General features: G+C 46.5%; 1 protein-coding gene across 37 annotated transcripts in view; it reads left to right on the plus strand.

The window, feature by feature from the left end:
* Nucleotides 1–13,382, plus strand: part of CAMTA1 (calmodulin binding transcription activator 1) — an 814,199-nt gene that overhangs the window by 783,095 nt on the left and 17,722 nt on the right. For 16 of the 37 annotated variants that reach the window (XM_082685260.1, XM_082685287.1, XM_082685261.1 and 13 more), the window contains 8 exons: nt 616–767; nt 3,335–3,531; nt 3,930–4,008; nt 4,192–4,507; nt 4,942–5,465; nt 10,437–10,624; nt 11,132–11,378; nt 12,215–12,286. In XM_082685260.1, the coding sequence (XP_082541386.1) occupies nt 616–767; nt 3,335–3,531; nt 3,930–4,008; nt 4,192–4,507; nt 4,942–5,465; nt 10,437–10,624; nt 11,132–11,378; nt 12,215–12,286 (1,775 nt within the window). The remainder of the gene's footprint in view (nt 1–615; nt 768–3,334; nt 3,532–3,929; nt 4,009–4,191; nt 4,508–4,941; nt 5,466–10,436; nt 10,625–11,131; nt 11,379–12,214; nt 12,287–13,382) is intronic. The other 21 variants (XM_082685274.1, XM_082685275.1, XM_082685277.1 and 18 more) reach the window with 3 other exon arrangements.

Below are 13,382 nucleotides of genomic sequence, written 5' to 3' on the forward strand. Positions count from 1 at the left end.
ACAGAAGCACAGACTTCGAGTTACAGTCCTAGGCACAGCGGGAATGGCCTGGTGTTTTTCCTATGTAAAGGTAGAACACTTGGTTGTATTGGTCTTGACTGTCACGTGTTAAAGGAAATGTGTGAGGGTCTCAGCCAGTGAATGACCAACAAAATCTTTTTTTCCTGTGTTTGGGTTAAACAGATAATACTCTTAAAAAATACATGTATATATAATTTATTTACACACACTGTTTATACATCCTGACACACATCTTCCTTTCTTCCGCGGATTTAAATTAAACTGTACTCATTTCATTTATTTGTTCTGGGGGCTTACCCATCAGATCTCTCCAAGGCTCCCACTGGGAATTTGGCAAGGAAATGGGGGTAGCAGCGACGTGAAACCAGGACTTGAACAGAAAGGGATTTTCTATTCCTTTAGCGGAGAACTCTGAGCTGCTGTAGATGCTGCAAGTCTTGTGGGAGGTGTCGGGCTGAGTCCGGTGTCGAAGTCTGGCCCGGGGCAGACCTCTGTGGCCGTGTTAGGCTGACGGCAGTCCTGCAGGCTTGCCGAGGCCCCATGTCGACCGCTCGTCTCGGGAGCACAACCTCACTCTTCTCTGTTCTGCCCTAGATAACCAGTTCAGGATGTCCATCCTGGAGCGCCTGGAGCAGATGGAAAGGAGGATGGCGGAGATGACGGGGTCCCAGCAGCACAAGCCGGGCAGCGGAGGAGGCGGCAGCGGAGGGGGCAGCGGGACTGGGAACGGAGGGAGCCAAGCTCAGGTACCAGCCTGCGCTGACCGTCGCCTCCCGTCTCGTGTGTGTCTTACTGATCAGGGAAGCAGTGGGTCGCAAGTCCTCTGTCCGGTACTGGTGTCATTCCTGGGCTAGTCCCAGAGAGTGCTTCATAATCCTGTGCCCCGCAGTATTAAGATCTGTGTAATAGCAAAGAAGCCTCGAACTGTGGACCTTCCCAGGTGTTGACCTCCTGGAGCCTTAAATCACTGCTGTGGATCTCAGAACTCACCGCTGCCGCCGGGCGGTGGGAGTTGAGGGATCCAGGGAAGAAGTAGGCCTGATGGTGACTCAGAGTTCAGTCAGAATCTATTCTCTATTCCATATTCCGTATTTATGTTAAGTATAAATACGAAACATAATTGAAATCAGTAATTCAGAAACCTTTTATAAACTCGAGAGACCAGCATGAGGACCCAGAGAAACTGTCTCTGTAATTATTTGATGGAACAGCATTATCCGTTCTATCCTGTTTCACATATGCTTTTTCATAGCTTCCAAGAAGAATTTGCCAAATATAGGGAAATTACTAGATATTTTTTTAGAGTCCCATTAGTCTTAGAAGCCTTACAGAAATTTCACTGAGGGGCGCCTGGGTGGCTCAGTTGGTTGAGCGACTGCCTTCGGCTCAGATCATGATCCCGGACTTCCATGATCGAGTCTCGCATCAGGCTCCCAGCTCCTTGGGGAGTCTGCTTCTCCCTCTGACCTTCTCCTCCCTCATGCTCTCTCTCACTCATTCTCTCTCAAATAAATAAAATCTTTTAAAAAATAAAAGAAATTTCATTGAGGGTCTTTATTTTGAGAAAATAAAGTGCATTTAGGATCTTCATTTTAGGATCTCATTCATTTGAGAAATTTCTGGACAGAAATTAGTTTTCAGGAGAGCCTGGAGACAAATTGAAGGGAACAGAGAGTGTTCCTCTCTTCTACTGAGTTACTCCCCACAAACTTCAGGTCGCCATCCTTTTTTTCTTCAAGATGAATGATGTTTTCCTCTAAATTTTAAATTTAGATTTTAAATTTAATTCTAATTTTAATCTAATAGGCCACACCCAAGAAACTAATCTCTTTTTCCTTGAGTTTTCTTCTTTCTCACCCCTCTTCAGAAATGAAAAGGAAGGACTTGGCACACAGTGAAGTATCATCAAGGCTACTGTAGGCTTCTTTTTCACCTGTACTCCTAAATTTTAAGAAAGAAATCATCATTCTTTGGCATATCTCATGACTCAGATAAGAGCTTCCCATGAAAACCTTTTCCTTTCACCAACAATGGTTGGGTGGTAATGTCTTCTTAGCAACTTACCCTTCAATAACTGTCCTAGTAGATCTGCGTCCATATTAACTGCCCTGAAAGACCCTTCCGTCAGTCTAGGTTGGCTTCAATAACATACCTGTGTCCACCCTTCATGATAAAGATGCGGCTGTTTTTGTTAATGCAAAAAAAAAAAAAAAAAAAAAAAAATTTCCTCCTCGCTCACTGACCGTAACTTCCCTGGGCTTATGAAGGTGTCTGGTATGTGTCGGTGGCTCTGCCTGGGCCTTTTGAGGCAAGATCATCGTACTGCAGGTCAGGCTCACCCACCTGAGCTCTTTTCAGATATTTTGACAGCCCAAGCGAGGATGACAGTGTATCTATCATCTGCCTTTTCATTTTTGTAGGCGTTTTCCCCCCAGACCTAAAAGTAAAAAAACAAAACAAAACAAATGAGAAGCAACAATATTTCTGTAGTAATTGAATTTTGTAGGCTTTCTTTCTGGGGTTGGTGGGGGGACACTTTTTAAATAATTCCAGAGGTGAGAATCAGGCCAGAAGTATCATCTATATGGGGGAAAGGTTCAGCAGAGAGCTGCCATCACAGAGACTCAGCCAAACCGTTGAGGGGACGGAGTTTGATTTTATTTTTCTTGCTTTACAACTGAATCAAGAGAAGAAAGCCACAGTTGAAATTCATGAATTTCTCTTTTCTGTGTACCTCTATTGTTATTAATAACCCTTAAATTTCAGGATCTCTAATGCTTTCCCCAAAGGATGGGATCATTAATGGATTTTTAAAAGTGTTTCTTTGGGGGAAAAAAATCCCCTTTTGAGTGACTTAGTTCTCCTTAAGGAGGAGCCAGCGAGGCAGAGGTCCAGGTGTATCCCCAGCGGCAAGAACTGGGACGACTACCCTGCCTTGCTCTCCTGCCAGTCCATGGTCTGCATCATGAACGTCAACTGGAGGCTGGTGGCACCTTTTTTTCCTGTCAAGAGGCGCTTTCCCCGAGATGGAGCAGTGCGATGTTCATGATACATGTCAGCTGTGGTGGACAGACTCTGGTGTTCTCCGAGTGATGGAAAACTACCCTCTGCCATCCACGAGCGTGGCCGTGTGCTGCTGAGCTGAACCGAGCACATGCTAGTCTCCGTTCCACGGTGCCTCTTTATGTGCCCTTTGCTGTTTCCCAGCACGGGCGGCTGGTCGTACAGCATTTGTTTCTCCTGCATGAAGAGGCTGACTTGGTCAGGAGAGGCCCTTGGTCTTTAGTCGTTAACACGCGCTTCCTCCTTCTAGTGTGCTTCTGGCCCTGGGACACTGGGCAGCTGCTTCGAGAACCGAGTGGTGGTCGTGTGTGAGAAGATGATGAGCCGAGCCTGCTGGGCCAAGTCCAAGCACTTGATCCACTCAAAGACCTTCCGTGGGATGACCCTCTTGCACCTGGCTGCCGCGCAGGGCTACGCCACCCTCATCCAGACCCTCATCAAATGGCGGTAATGCTGGGCCGTGTGCCGCTGGGGCTCATCCCTGCCGGTCCCTGCCCGTCCCCTTGCTGTGTCCTCCTTAGTGTTTTCCCTGGGAGAGAGAGATCCTGCCAGTCAGTGAGCACCGCCATGGCGGTGGAGCAGAGGGCTTTCTCTGAGGACAGTTCCCCAGGGAATTTTAGGAACTTCCGCCCAAGAAATGTGGGCCTGTGGTACTAACTCAAGGTTGCACTTCTCTTTCCTCCGGACTGCTGGTCCAAACCATGCTATGAAATTAGGGGCTCTGTTTCCTCACATCAGGGATGCTAAGTGCCCACTATGGTTTCATCTTTGTGGGTTTTATAAGGTTCTGGTGTCTTTCTTGAACAGGATTAATTGTGCATAATTTCTGGTGCCATCCCTTACAGCACAAAGCATGCAGACAGCATTGATTTGGAACTGGAAGTTGACCCCTTGAATGTGGACCACTTCTCCTGTACCCCTCTGGTAAGGAATAGGTTCATTTGTTCCTGAACTCTTTTTAACCGGCATAGGGATATGGTGACATTTTTATGGCCCCGCTGAGATTGCCAACAAGGACCGGTTTGTCACTTGGTAGCAATAGCAGAAACAGAATATGTTTTTTAACTTGTACTGAGAAAACTTGCTTTCTGTTTTGCTGTTTTCTAGATGTGGGCATGTGCTCTAGGGCACTTAGAAGCAGCCGTCGTTCTGTACAAGTGGGACCGTCGGGCCATCTCTATCCCTGACTCCCTAGGAAGGCTACCTTTGGGGATTGCCAGATCAAGGGGTCATGTGAAATTAGCAGAGTGTCTGGAGCACCTGCAGAGAGATGAACAGGCGCAGCTGGGGCAGAACCCCAGAATGCACTGTCCTCCAAGCGAGGAGCCCAGCACGGAGAGCTGGGTGACCCAGTGGCACAGCGAAGCCATCAGCTCTCCAGAAATACCCAAAGGAGTCACCGTTATTGCAAGCACCAATCCAGGTAAACATTCAAAATTATTACGTCTCAGACCTTGACAGATTTCCCATTTGCTTTCATGCAGCTACCCTCAGAAAATCTGTAGGATATTCACGTACATTTAAGGGTTTGGTTTTTGGTTTTCTGTTTTTGTTTTTTCTGTTTTCGATTTTTCTTTTAGTTCTAAGAGTGCCTACTGCTCCCCCTTCCCTTCCCAAAAATAAATGCAGAAAGTAGCAAAAAAAAAAAAAAAAGTGTCCGTTCAAGAAAGAAATACAAACTTTAGAAGAGGACTATTTGAATATAGTATATTCTGCTGGGGAATATTTAAGTGTTAGGGACATGTCTTGAGTTCCGGCTTTGCACTTTGTGTCTCTCAGGCATAGAGAAAGTGTTAATTCTTTAAGATTCCTAATTTTATCGCCTGTCCTGACTATCCTTTCTACTGTACTTTTCAGAGCTGAGAAGACCTCGTTCTGAACCCTCTAATTACTACAGCAGTGAGAGCCACAAAGATTATCCAGCTCCCAAAAAGCATAAATTGAACCCTGAGTACTTCCAGGCAAGGCAGGAGAAGCTGCTGTCCACTGCACTGAGTCTGGAACAGCCAAATATCAGGAAGCAGAGCCCTAGTTCTAAGCAGTGTGTCCCCGAGACAATCAGCCCCAGTGAAGGAGTGAGGGACTGCATCCGGGAAACCTCCCCTCCCACTCCAGAGACTGCAGGATTCCAAGCCTCTGGATCTCAGCCTGTAGTAAAGTGGAATTCCAAAGGTCTTTACATTGGTGTGTCTACAGTACAGGTGACTGGAAATCCGAAGGGGACCAGTGTAGGAGAGGATGCAGCACCTTCACAGGTGCGTCCTCGGGGGCCCACGAGTGTCCTGATGATGGCTAACAGAGAGGTGGTGGATTCAGAGATGGGGTCCTACCGCGATAGCGCAGAGCGCGCGGAATGCTCACAGCCCATGGACGAGATACAGGTAAGCGCAGACAAGGTAAGCCCGTTGAGGCCGGGCCGTCTGTATCGCTCCCTCCATCCTTACGGCCCGTTTCCAGGCCGCGCGATTTGCTCGCCAGCAGAGGGCTAGAGGTGCGGTCTTACACGGAAGAGTGGTGGAGTATCTTCTTTGTGGGCCACGTTTTCATTCAGCGACTCAAATGTTGTTTGAATGGGGCCTGAACACCAGTGACCTGGGGCTCAGCAAAGCCTTCCCTCTTCACACCAGCTCCTCAGAGCTCTCACTCGGGGCCCTCCGGTGGTCTCCTGATTCCCTCCCACGTCCGGGGAGACGGAGAGTTTAACAGAGTCACCGCCCAGTCACTGCTAGCACAGGAGGCCTGTGGCTAGAATCCGAATGACCTAAGTGACCCGAAGAGCACAGGTGTCATCTGGCCACCGTTAAGGCGTACACGGCATGGGGCTCTTGAGGTGCAGGGAAATAACCCTGAAGCGGATAATTGTGCTTCTCATACACCTAGGCGCTCCAGAATCCTGTTGGGACATTAAATTTGCAATAGACTATGAGAGGATAGATTGCAGTAAACTGGAGGTTAAGCTGTTAAGCTGGCAAATTCCATTAAATAGAATATACTACGCAGGGGAGGACCAGAGGAGCAGCCAAAGAGCATGAGATTGACTCACTCTCTGTCCTCGTCCCTCGACAGCCCAAAAAAATGTGGCAGGGGCAAATGTCCCATGAGAAATTCAGTAGAGTACAGGTCTAGAGAAATGCCACCGGAAGGAGGGGCCTGGAGAGCCCCTGGCCTGGCTGGTGCTCGCAGGGAGAGGGCCGATCGCGGAGCTGCTCCTCTTCGTCCCAGGATCCCCTTCCTGCCGCCTCGGCTGGTGGCACAGAGAGAAGAAGGTGGGGTGCGGGCCTCACTACGTACCAGCCCATCGCTGCAGGTTGGGGGAGGCCTGCCAGGGAAATCAAAGAACTTGTTAGACAAGAGATTAATAACATGTTTCTGGAAAAAGCCAAATAGTAAATATTTTAGGCTTCGTGGGCCATACAGACTGTCGTGACGACTGAATCTGCCTTTCTAGCACAAAGGCAGCCTTAGATAATATCGAATGAACGAGTGTGGCGATGTGTCAGTAAATCTTCCTTTACACAAACAGGTAGCCGGCTGGATTTGGCCATACCACATGTCAATACTAAGCAATCTAGGACCATATTTATAAATGTAAACAAAATAATAAGTTACCAGACTCTGAAAATCCTTGCCGTTCACTGGAGTTCTCTGCAGCAAAGGAAATGTTTTGTGTCTGTACTGCCCATTATGGTAGCCATTGGTGGTCTCCAGAGCCAAAAAGGTAGCCAGTGTGACTCAGGAACTGGATTTCTGATTTTATGTAAGTTTGATTAATTTAAGTTTAAATAACCATTGGATAGCAGAGCTTGGTAGCAGCTGGCCTTGGCTAAAATGGGATTGATGCAGGAAATACGAAATAACCTGACAAGTTCTACTTTACATTTCCAGATAGAGTAAGATTTTGCTACCTTAAGAGCATCTACCTATGAAAAAGCAATAGTCTCAAGAAGTATTCACCAAATTAAAAAAAGACAATGAAAAATAATTAAGGAACTAAAGAAATAATGAAGCACTTCAAGCCAGAGTTCATGGAGCAGTGCACAGTAAACCAGCAAAACTGATACGTCTGAGGACTTAGCGACAGTGTGACAGGACACACAGCACTTGTTAAGAAGGGATGCCGGAGGCAGAGGAGGAATCCTGTTTTAGAACTAATGTTCTCATTATTTCAATAAAACTAGGGAGGCAGGGAAATGAAGAAGGTAAAGGGTATGAAAGCAGCTCTCTTACTTGCGGGAGATTATAAATTTTGTTCCACGTGTGTTATTGATAGATAAGTGTAGGCTGAAACAGGCTTGCTTTGTATGTCAGGTTAATTGCATAAAAACAGGCTACAGAATTTCTTTTTTTTTTTTTAAGATTTTATTTATTTATTTGACAGAGAGAGATCACAAGTAAGCAGAGAGGCAGGCAGAGAGAGAGAGAGGGAAGCAGGCTCCCTGCTGAGCAGAGAGCCTGATGCGGGACTCGATCCCAGGACCCTGAGATCATGACCCGAGCCGAAGGCAGCGGCTCAACCCACTGAGCCAACCAGGCGCCCCAGGCTACAGAATTTCTAAGTCATTGAAGGGGGGAAAAGGGAACTGGGGCCCATTTGGGGAAAGTTCAGGAATGGAAAAAAGTAAAAATGAAGCAATAGGAATAATAAGCAGAAAACGTAATATTATAGGAATATTTTCAAACATGATTCATTCCCACTTTGCTATCTGGTAATTCTATTAAAAGATTCTCAGATTGGGTAAAAAAACAAACAAACAAAAACAACAACAAGAAGAAGAAAGCAGCAAAACATACTATATGCTGCTTATAAAAGACAGAACTAAAATGAGATGACACAGAAAGAGTGAAAAGGAAGCCTTAGGCAAAGATAGAACAGACAAGTAAGTATAAAAAGAAAAAAAGATTCAAAGTACAATTCAAGGCAAATAGTATGGACATATCATTTGTTGTGGAGATACAGCCCATCCACAGTTGTGTAACTAACACAGCCTCTGAATACTGCAGCAAAAGCCAGTGAGTACAAAGCAGTGTGGAGCCACACTCAGTCACAGTGTGAGACTCACATTTACCTCAGCATCTGTCCGAGCGAGGAGGTGCGGAAAGGAGATGAGAACCCGGAACAAGGCCGTTAGAGAGCTGGCTTTCATAGCTTTCACAGACATATTTAATATCTGTGATGGATTTAATGCAGGATATGCTTGTATGTAATTATGCAGGTGGATGTGATTCATACACATAGTAAGTATACGGATGATTCTTCTTTTTCTGTATCCTAGACAGATCCGTGAAAATTGCTCATATGTTAGAACACAACAAGAATTTAAACAAAAACCTAAAGCTGCACATTTATAGACTGTCTTCTCTCACCACAGCACGAGAAACTTAGAAGCAGATGATGTGACTTTTCAGGTCCTACTGCTTAGAATGTTATTATTTTGTTTAAAGTCATTTGAATTTCCTTGCCTGTTGCAGCTGGCACAGTAAAAAGCGCGTGTGTGGTAGCCCAGCGTGTGGCACGTGTTGTGATCCTAAGTGTTCTCACACTGACACGTGTTATAAAAATGGAGGACTTGGGGGGGGCGATTGTAGAGTCATAGTCTTCAGTCTCCAGAAATACCACTTTGCTTTTAATTAAACATTTGGATACTTTCATGGAAAAGGTATCAGGCTAGGACTTCCTGTTGCTTGAGTCACAAAGCAAGACACTTATATGGAGGGGAAAATAAAGGCTGCAATATTTTTTTAAAAATTTTTATTCCTATTATAAGAACCATTCTTGTTTGTTGAAAATATAGAAAATTACCCAGGATAAGTGTTTAGCAGCTTCCTGCTGTATACCTCACGTCCCATAAGGCCCACCCCCTCCAAGTGCTCCATGTAATGTTAGTGTGCCCCTTAGAGCCCTGCCATCAGCCCCCCAAAGTTTCCCACGCCCATTTGCAGTCATCTCTGCTCCCGCCCCAGCCCTAGGCAGCTGCCAATCTGATTTCTATCCCCAGAAGTTCTGCTTTTTCTGGAAATTCCATATCAATGGCATCTTAAAATTTGCAGGTTCTGTGTCGGGCTCCTTGCACTTAGCATAGGGTTTGGAGGTTCATTCACGTTGTAAGATAAACATTTTGTCACCTTTGTGTGGGTCCTTTCAGGATACTTTCACTTAGAAACTTAAATGGCTATTATTTCCATTTCTCTTGTCAAGAGAGACATGCAGGGAAATCTTTAGGAAACCGAGGCCATATCTCTAGGTCTGCTGAAATCTGCGGCGGCACCGAGCAGCTCGGAGGAGTCCGCTTCTCTCTTGGGCTTGTGTTTGGGGCTGCAGGAGTCAGCAGCCTCACTACCGTGCACTAGTAACAAACGATTCATTTTTCTCACATGACAGCAGGTGCAGAGGTTCACTGGCTTGGTGATGCCGGTAGGGCCCAGACTTTTCCCTGAGCTTTTTGTTGTTTCCAGCGACAACTCCTCTCGATTCTTGTTGCTGTGCGGTCACAGTGTGGGGGCGGATGCTTGTTGGGAACCAAGGCAGGAAGAAGAGGTGAAGAGCCAAGGGCATCGGTGCTGTTCAGCAGGAAAGCCAAAGCTTTCCGGGGATGCCTGGTGGCTCAGTTGGTTGGGAGTCCGCCTTCGGCTCAGGTCATGACCCCGGGGTGTGGGGGGTGTCCCTGCTCTGCGGGGAGCCGGCTTCTCCCTCTCCCCGCCGCTCCCCTTGCTGGTTTGTTCTCGCTCTCTCTGACAAATAAATAAATAAAATCTTTTTAAAACAAAAATTTTAAAAGCTTCTCCCCAGACCCCGCAGCAGACGTCCGTAGAGTCTCTTTGTCCAGAAGCGGGTCATGTATCCTCCCCTCTGTGTGCAGGAGGGTGGGAGGTCCAGGGGAGGATTATCTGACTGGTTCGAGCCAGTCGGGAGCCGGCCTCGCCGATGGGCTCATTGCTGCCCTCTACAGGACCGGGGGTCTCTAGGCAAGGTCAGGGTGGCGGGGACAGTGGCCTTCCTTTTAGGTACCCTGTAGCGTCACCATGGTAATGTGACAACTTGCTGAAGAGCTGCCCAGTCACAGTATCATTAAATGGCTGATCCGAGCTGAGAGCAGAGAGTAGGCACAAGGCAGAAGCTCTGTAAGACTTGTGTATAAAGGTATTGGCCGGACCACGATTAGGAGAGAATCAGGTCTCAGTGTATTTGGCTGAACTGTATAAAACCTTACAGTGATGCTGGGCTGCACTGGATTGAGGTGGAAGGCCGCCCTCCCTTCATTTTTCTTCTCAAGGGTAGGTGGGGTGGGGGGAGGGGCTGGATAATTCTTAAGGTTTCCTCTTAACCTGAGTGTTTTGTGAACTCTGGATTCCAGGTGAACATGATGACCTTGGCAGAGCACATCATTGAAGCCACACCTGATCGAATTAAACAGGAGAGTTTTGTGCCCACGGAGCCCTCGGCATTGGAAAGACCAGACACTGCCACCATCAGCAGTACCATGAGCTGGCTGGCCAGTTACCTAGCCGATGTCGACCGTCTGCCAAGCGCTGCCCAGATCAGGTCAGCGGAAGTCCGTGGGCCACTGAGTGGCGTAAATGCCTGGGCTCAGCGGGAGGTGTGGGAGGCTAATTAGAGCTGATGAATGCCATGTAATAGGAGATCTCGTGAAGGAAGGAAGACAGCGCTGGGACAAGTCCCTTCACCACTTTTAGATGCCTGCTCGCGTCCTCACCTCTTCCATGACTTTTCTCTCCTTGTAGCACTTGTGAGGTCATGTCCCATGATGCCCCCCCCACCCACCCAATTCATCTGAAGCTTCCTGAGGGCCGGATGGCATCTTCGGTGGCTTTAGTATTTAGCATAGCGCTAAATTTGTGATAGGCACTTAGGAGGAACTCGCGACCTGAAAGACAGTTAAAGTATAGAATATGTTTAGCAGCTGACAGGACTGAACGAAGGCATGTTCGTAAGAGTGCGCAGTGGCCCTTGTCTTCTTACTCAGCAGTATGTGATGGGGATTGTGCTGATCAGTCACCGGTCTCTCCCTTGTGTCTCCTCTTGTTTCAGAAGTGCGTATAACGAGCCTCTCACCCCTTCTTCTAATACCAGCTTGAGCCCTGTTGGCTCCCCAGTCAGTGAAATAGCTTTTGAGAAACCCAGCCTTCCCTCAGCAGCAGACTGGTCAGAATTCCTGAGTGCGTCGACCAGTGAGAAGGTGGAGAATGAATTTGCTCAGTTGACTCTTTCTGATCATGAGCAGAGAGAGCTCTATGAAGCCGCCAGGCTCGTCCAGACTGCTTTCCGGAAATACAAGGTAAAGTAGAACAGAGTCCCGACACGACATTGGTAAGGTCGGGGACCACAGATGGAAGTCAGCATCATCCTAACTAGAACTTATGCCCCTCACTTCTTTTTTTTTTCTGAGTCTGTAGAATTGTTATTTGGAATTATCCTGCCATATGAAATTTTAGTAATAATTTTCAGAAGCTTTAGGGAAATTAACCAGTAGAGTGTAGTTAACACCATGTCAACTTATTCTTGGTAATGGTGACAGATATTTAGTATTTAGTTAGTATAAAGGGAGTTGATACCTCTGCCACAAGGAATTAATAACCTAAGGCAAGGGTTCTTAAGGGACTGGGACTGACTTTAGGCAGCCCATGAACTCCTGAAATCTTGTGCTAAAGCTTGTGTGTGCATCTTTGGTGGGAGAAGGTCTGTGGCCTTCCACAGATTCTCAAAGGAGTCTTTGACCACCCTGAGAAGGTGTTAAAAGCCGGGACTCATCAATCCCAAAGTCAGAGTAGTTGGGGTTATGTCAGGAGAGACAATGGAGATCTGGCAACTATAAGGGCAAGTAACACAAACTGTGATTTGTTAAATACTTGCAAAATGAACATTTCTAGACCTCCTAACATCCAAATATCATAGTTCTATTTAGAAGAAAGAATCAGAGATTTATTCTGTAAGTTCATTTTTCCTAATTTTTACTTGTAATTAATTACTACTATATTTTCATAAATGTGGGGGCCTCAGAGAAGGTTATAAATGAGTAGTAATTCTACTCAAGTCTGAAGAAAGTTGACATTTCTTATACCCAATCGTTAGTTCTTACACTGAATTGGATTTTTCTTTTACTTTATCCTTCAGGGCCGACCCTTGCGGGAGCAGCAGGAAGTGGCCGCTGCTGTCATTCAGCGTTGTTACAGAAAATACAAACAGGTAAACCATAGCTTTGGGTCACAGTAGGAAGTATGCCTCGTCCAAACAGCAACAGGACTCTAGCGTGTAGTGTGGCCAGAGAGCGCTATGTCCGGCACCTGATTCAAAGGCTTTGGATTGTGTTAACCAAACACCAGAGGGAAATGTTCCAGAGTGGGGGGTAAAAAACGAACCAAAAACCCCTCTGCTATTAAAGTGATGTCACAAAATAATTTCTGTTCAGATTGTTGACCTTTTGGTATCATGACCCCTGAGATGCTGGTCTGACACAGAGAAAGTTACTTGTGTCTGAAATGAGACTCCGTGTGCCAGTAATTGTACCTGGAGTCATTGAAGGACTCTAGGGAGTCTGATGTGGTGATCAGAGAAGAGAAATAATGGCGCTTATCTTTGACCTTGAGCTATAGAAACGAGCCACTCTCGAGCCACTCTCCTTTCAGCTTCTTCCCAACCGTTTTCAAGTGAAGACTTGGAAAACTCTCTGAAAATCTTAAGAAGCCCAGAGCAGCTTATATGGCTTTTGCATTCCTTAGTTAAGAGATGCGGGAAGGACACCTAAGTGTTCTTTCACGCTGTATGACTGTTTCCAGAACACCCTGTGAGGCTACCGACCTGCCACCATGTGGGAAAGGGAACTCATGTGCATGGGCCCCGAGGAGGCGCCATGCCTTACAGCCACGTCATCTCATCACATCTGCTCCTTACAATTACTGGCAATAAACGATTTTATGTCCCCTTTACCATGAAGAAGCTGAGCTCGGAAATGAAGTCAAGATTAGATTTTCCAAACCACCTGGGTGGTTAGAAAATGTAAAAACCTGCCTACTTGAGTTTTGACTGGCCCATATGATAAAGTTTAGGCCTTTTAGTAGATTCTAGAACCTTTCAACAGACGGTGTTCTATTCTAGGTAGGTTTTTAACTTTTTTACTTAAAGGAATAACACATGCTGAGATGGGTAGTGGTCCTGTGGAAGCGTGGTATTATGTTCTGTTATGAGGCAGGGCTCGCTTTGATTTCTCACACGGGTTGCCATGTTCTTGAGTTTCTCTCGGCTGAAGCCCTGCTAGTGAAAGGGGGTGGGCTGGGAGAAGTCT

This window comes from Mustela nivalis (assembly GCF_964662115.1).
Source record: "Mustela nivalis genome assembly, chromosome: 10".
In the NCBI taxonomy this organism is placed as follows: Eukaryota; Metazoa; Chordata; class Mammalia; order Carnivora; family Mustelidae; genus Mustela; species Mustela nivalis.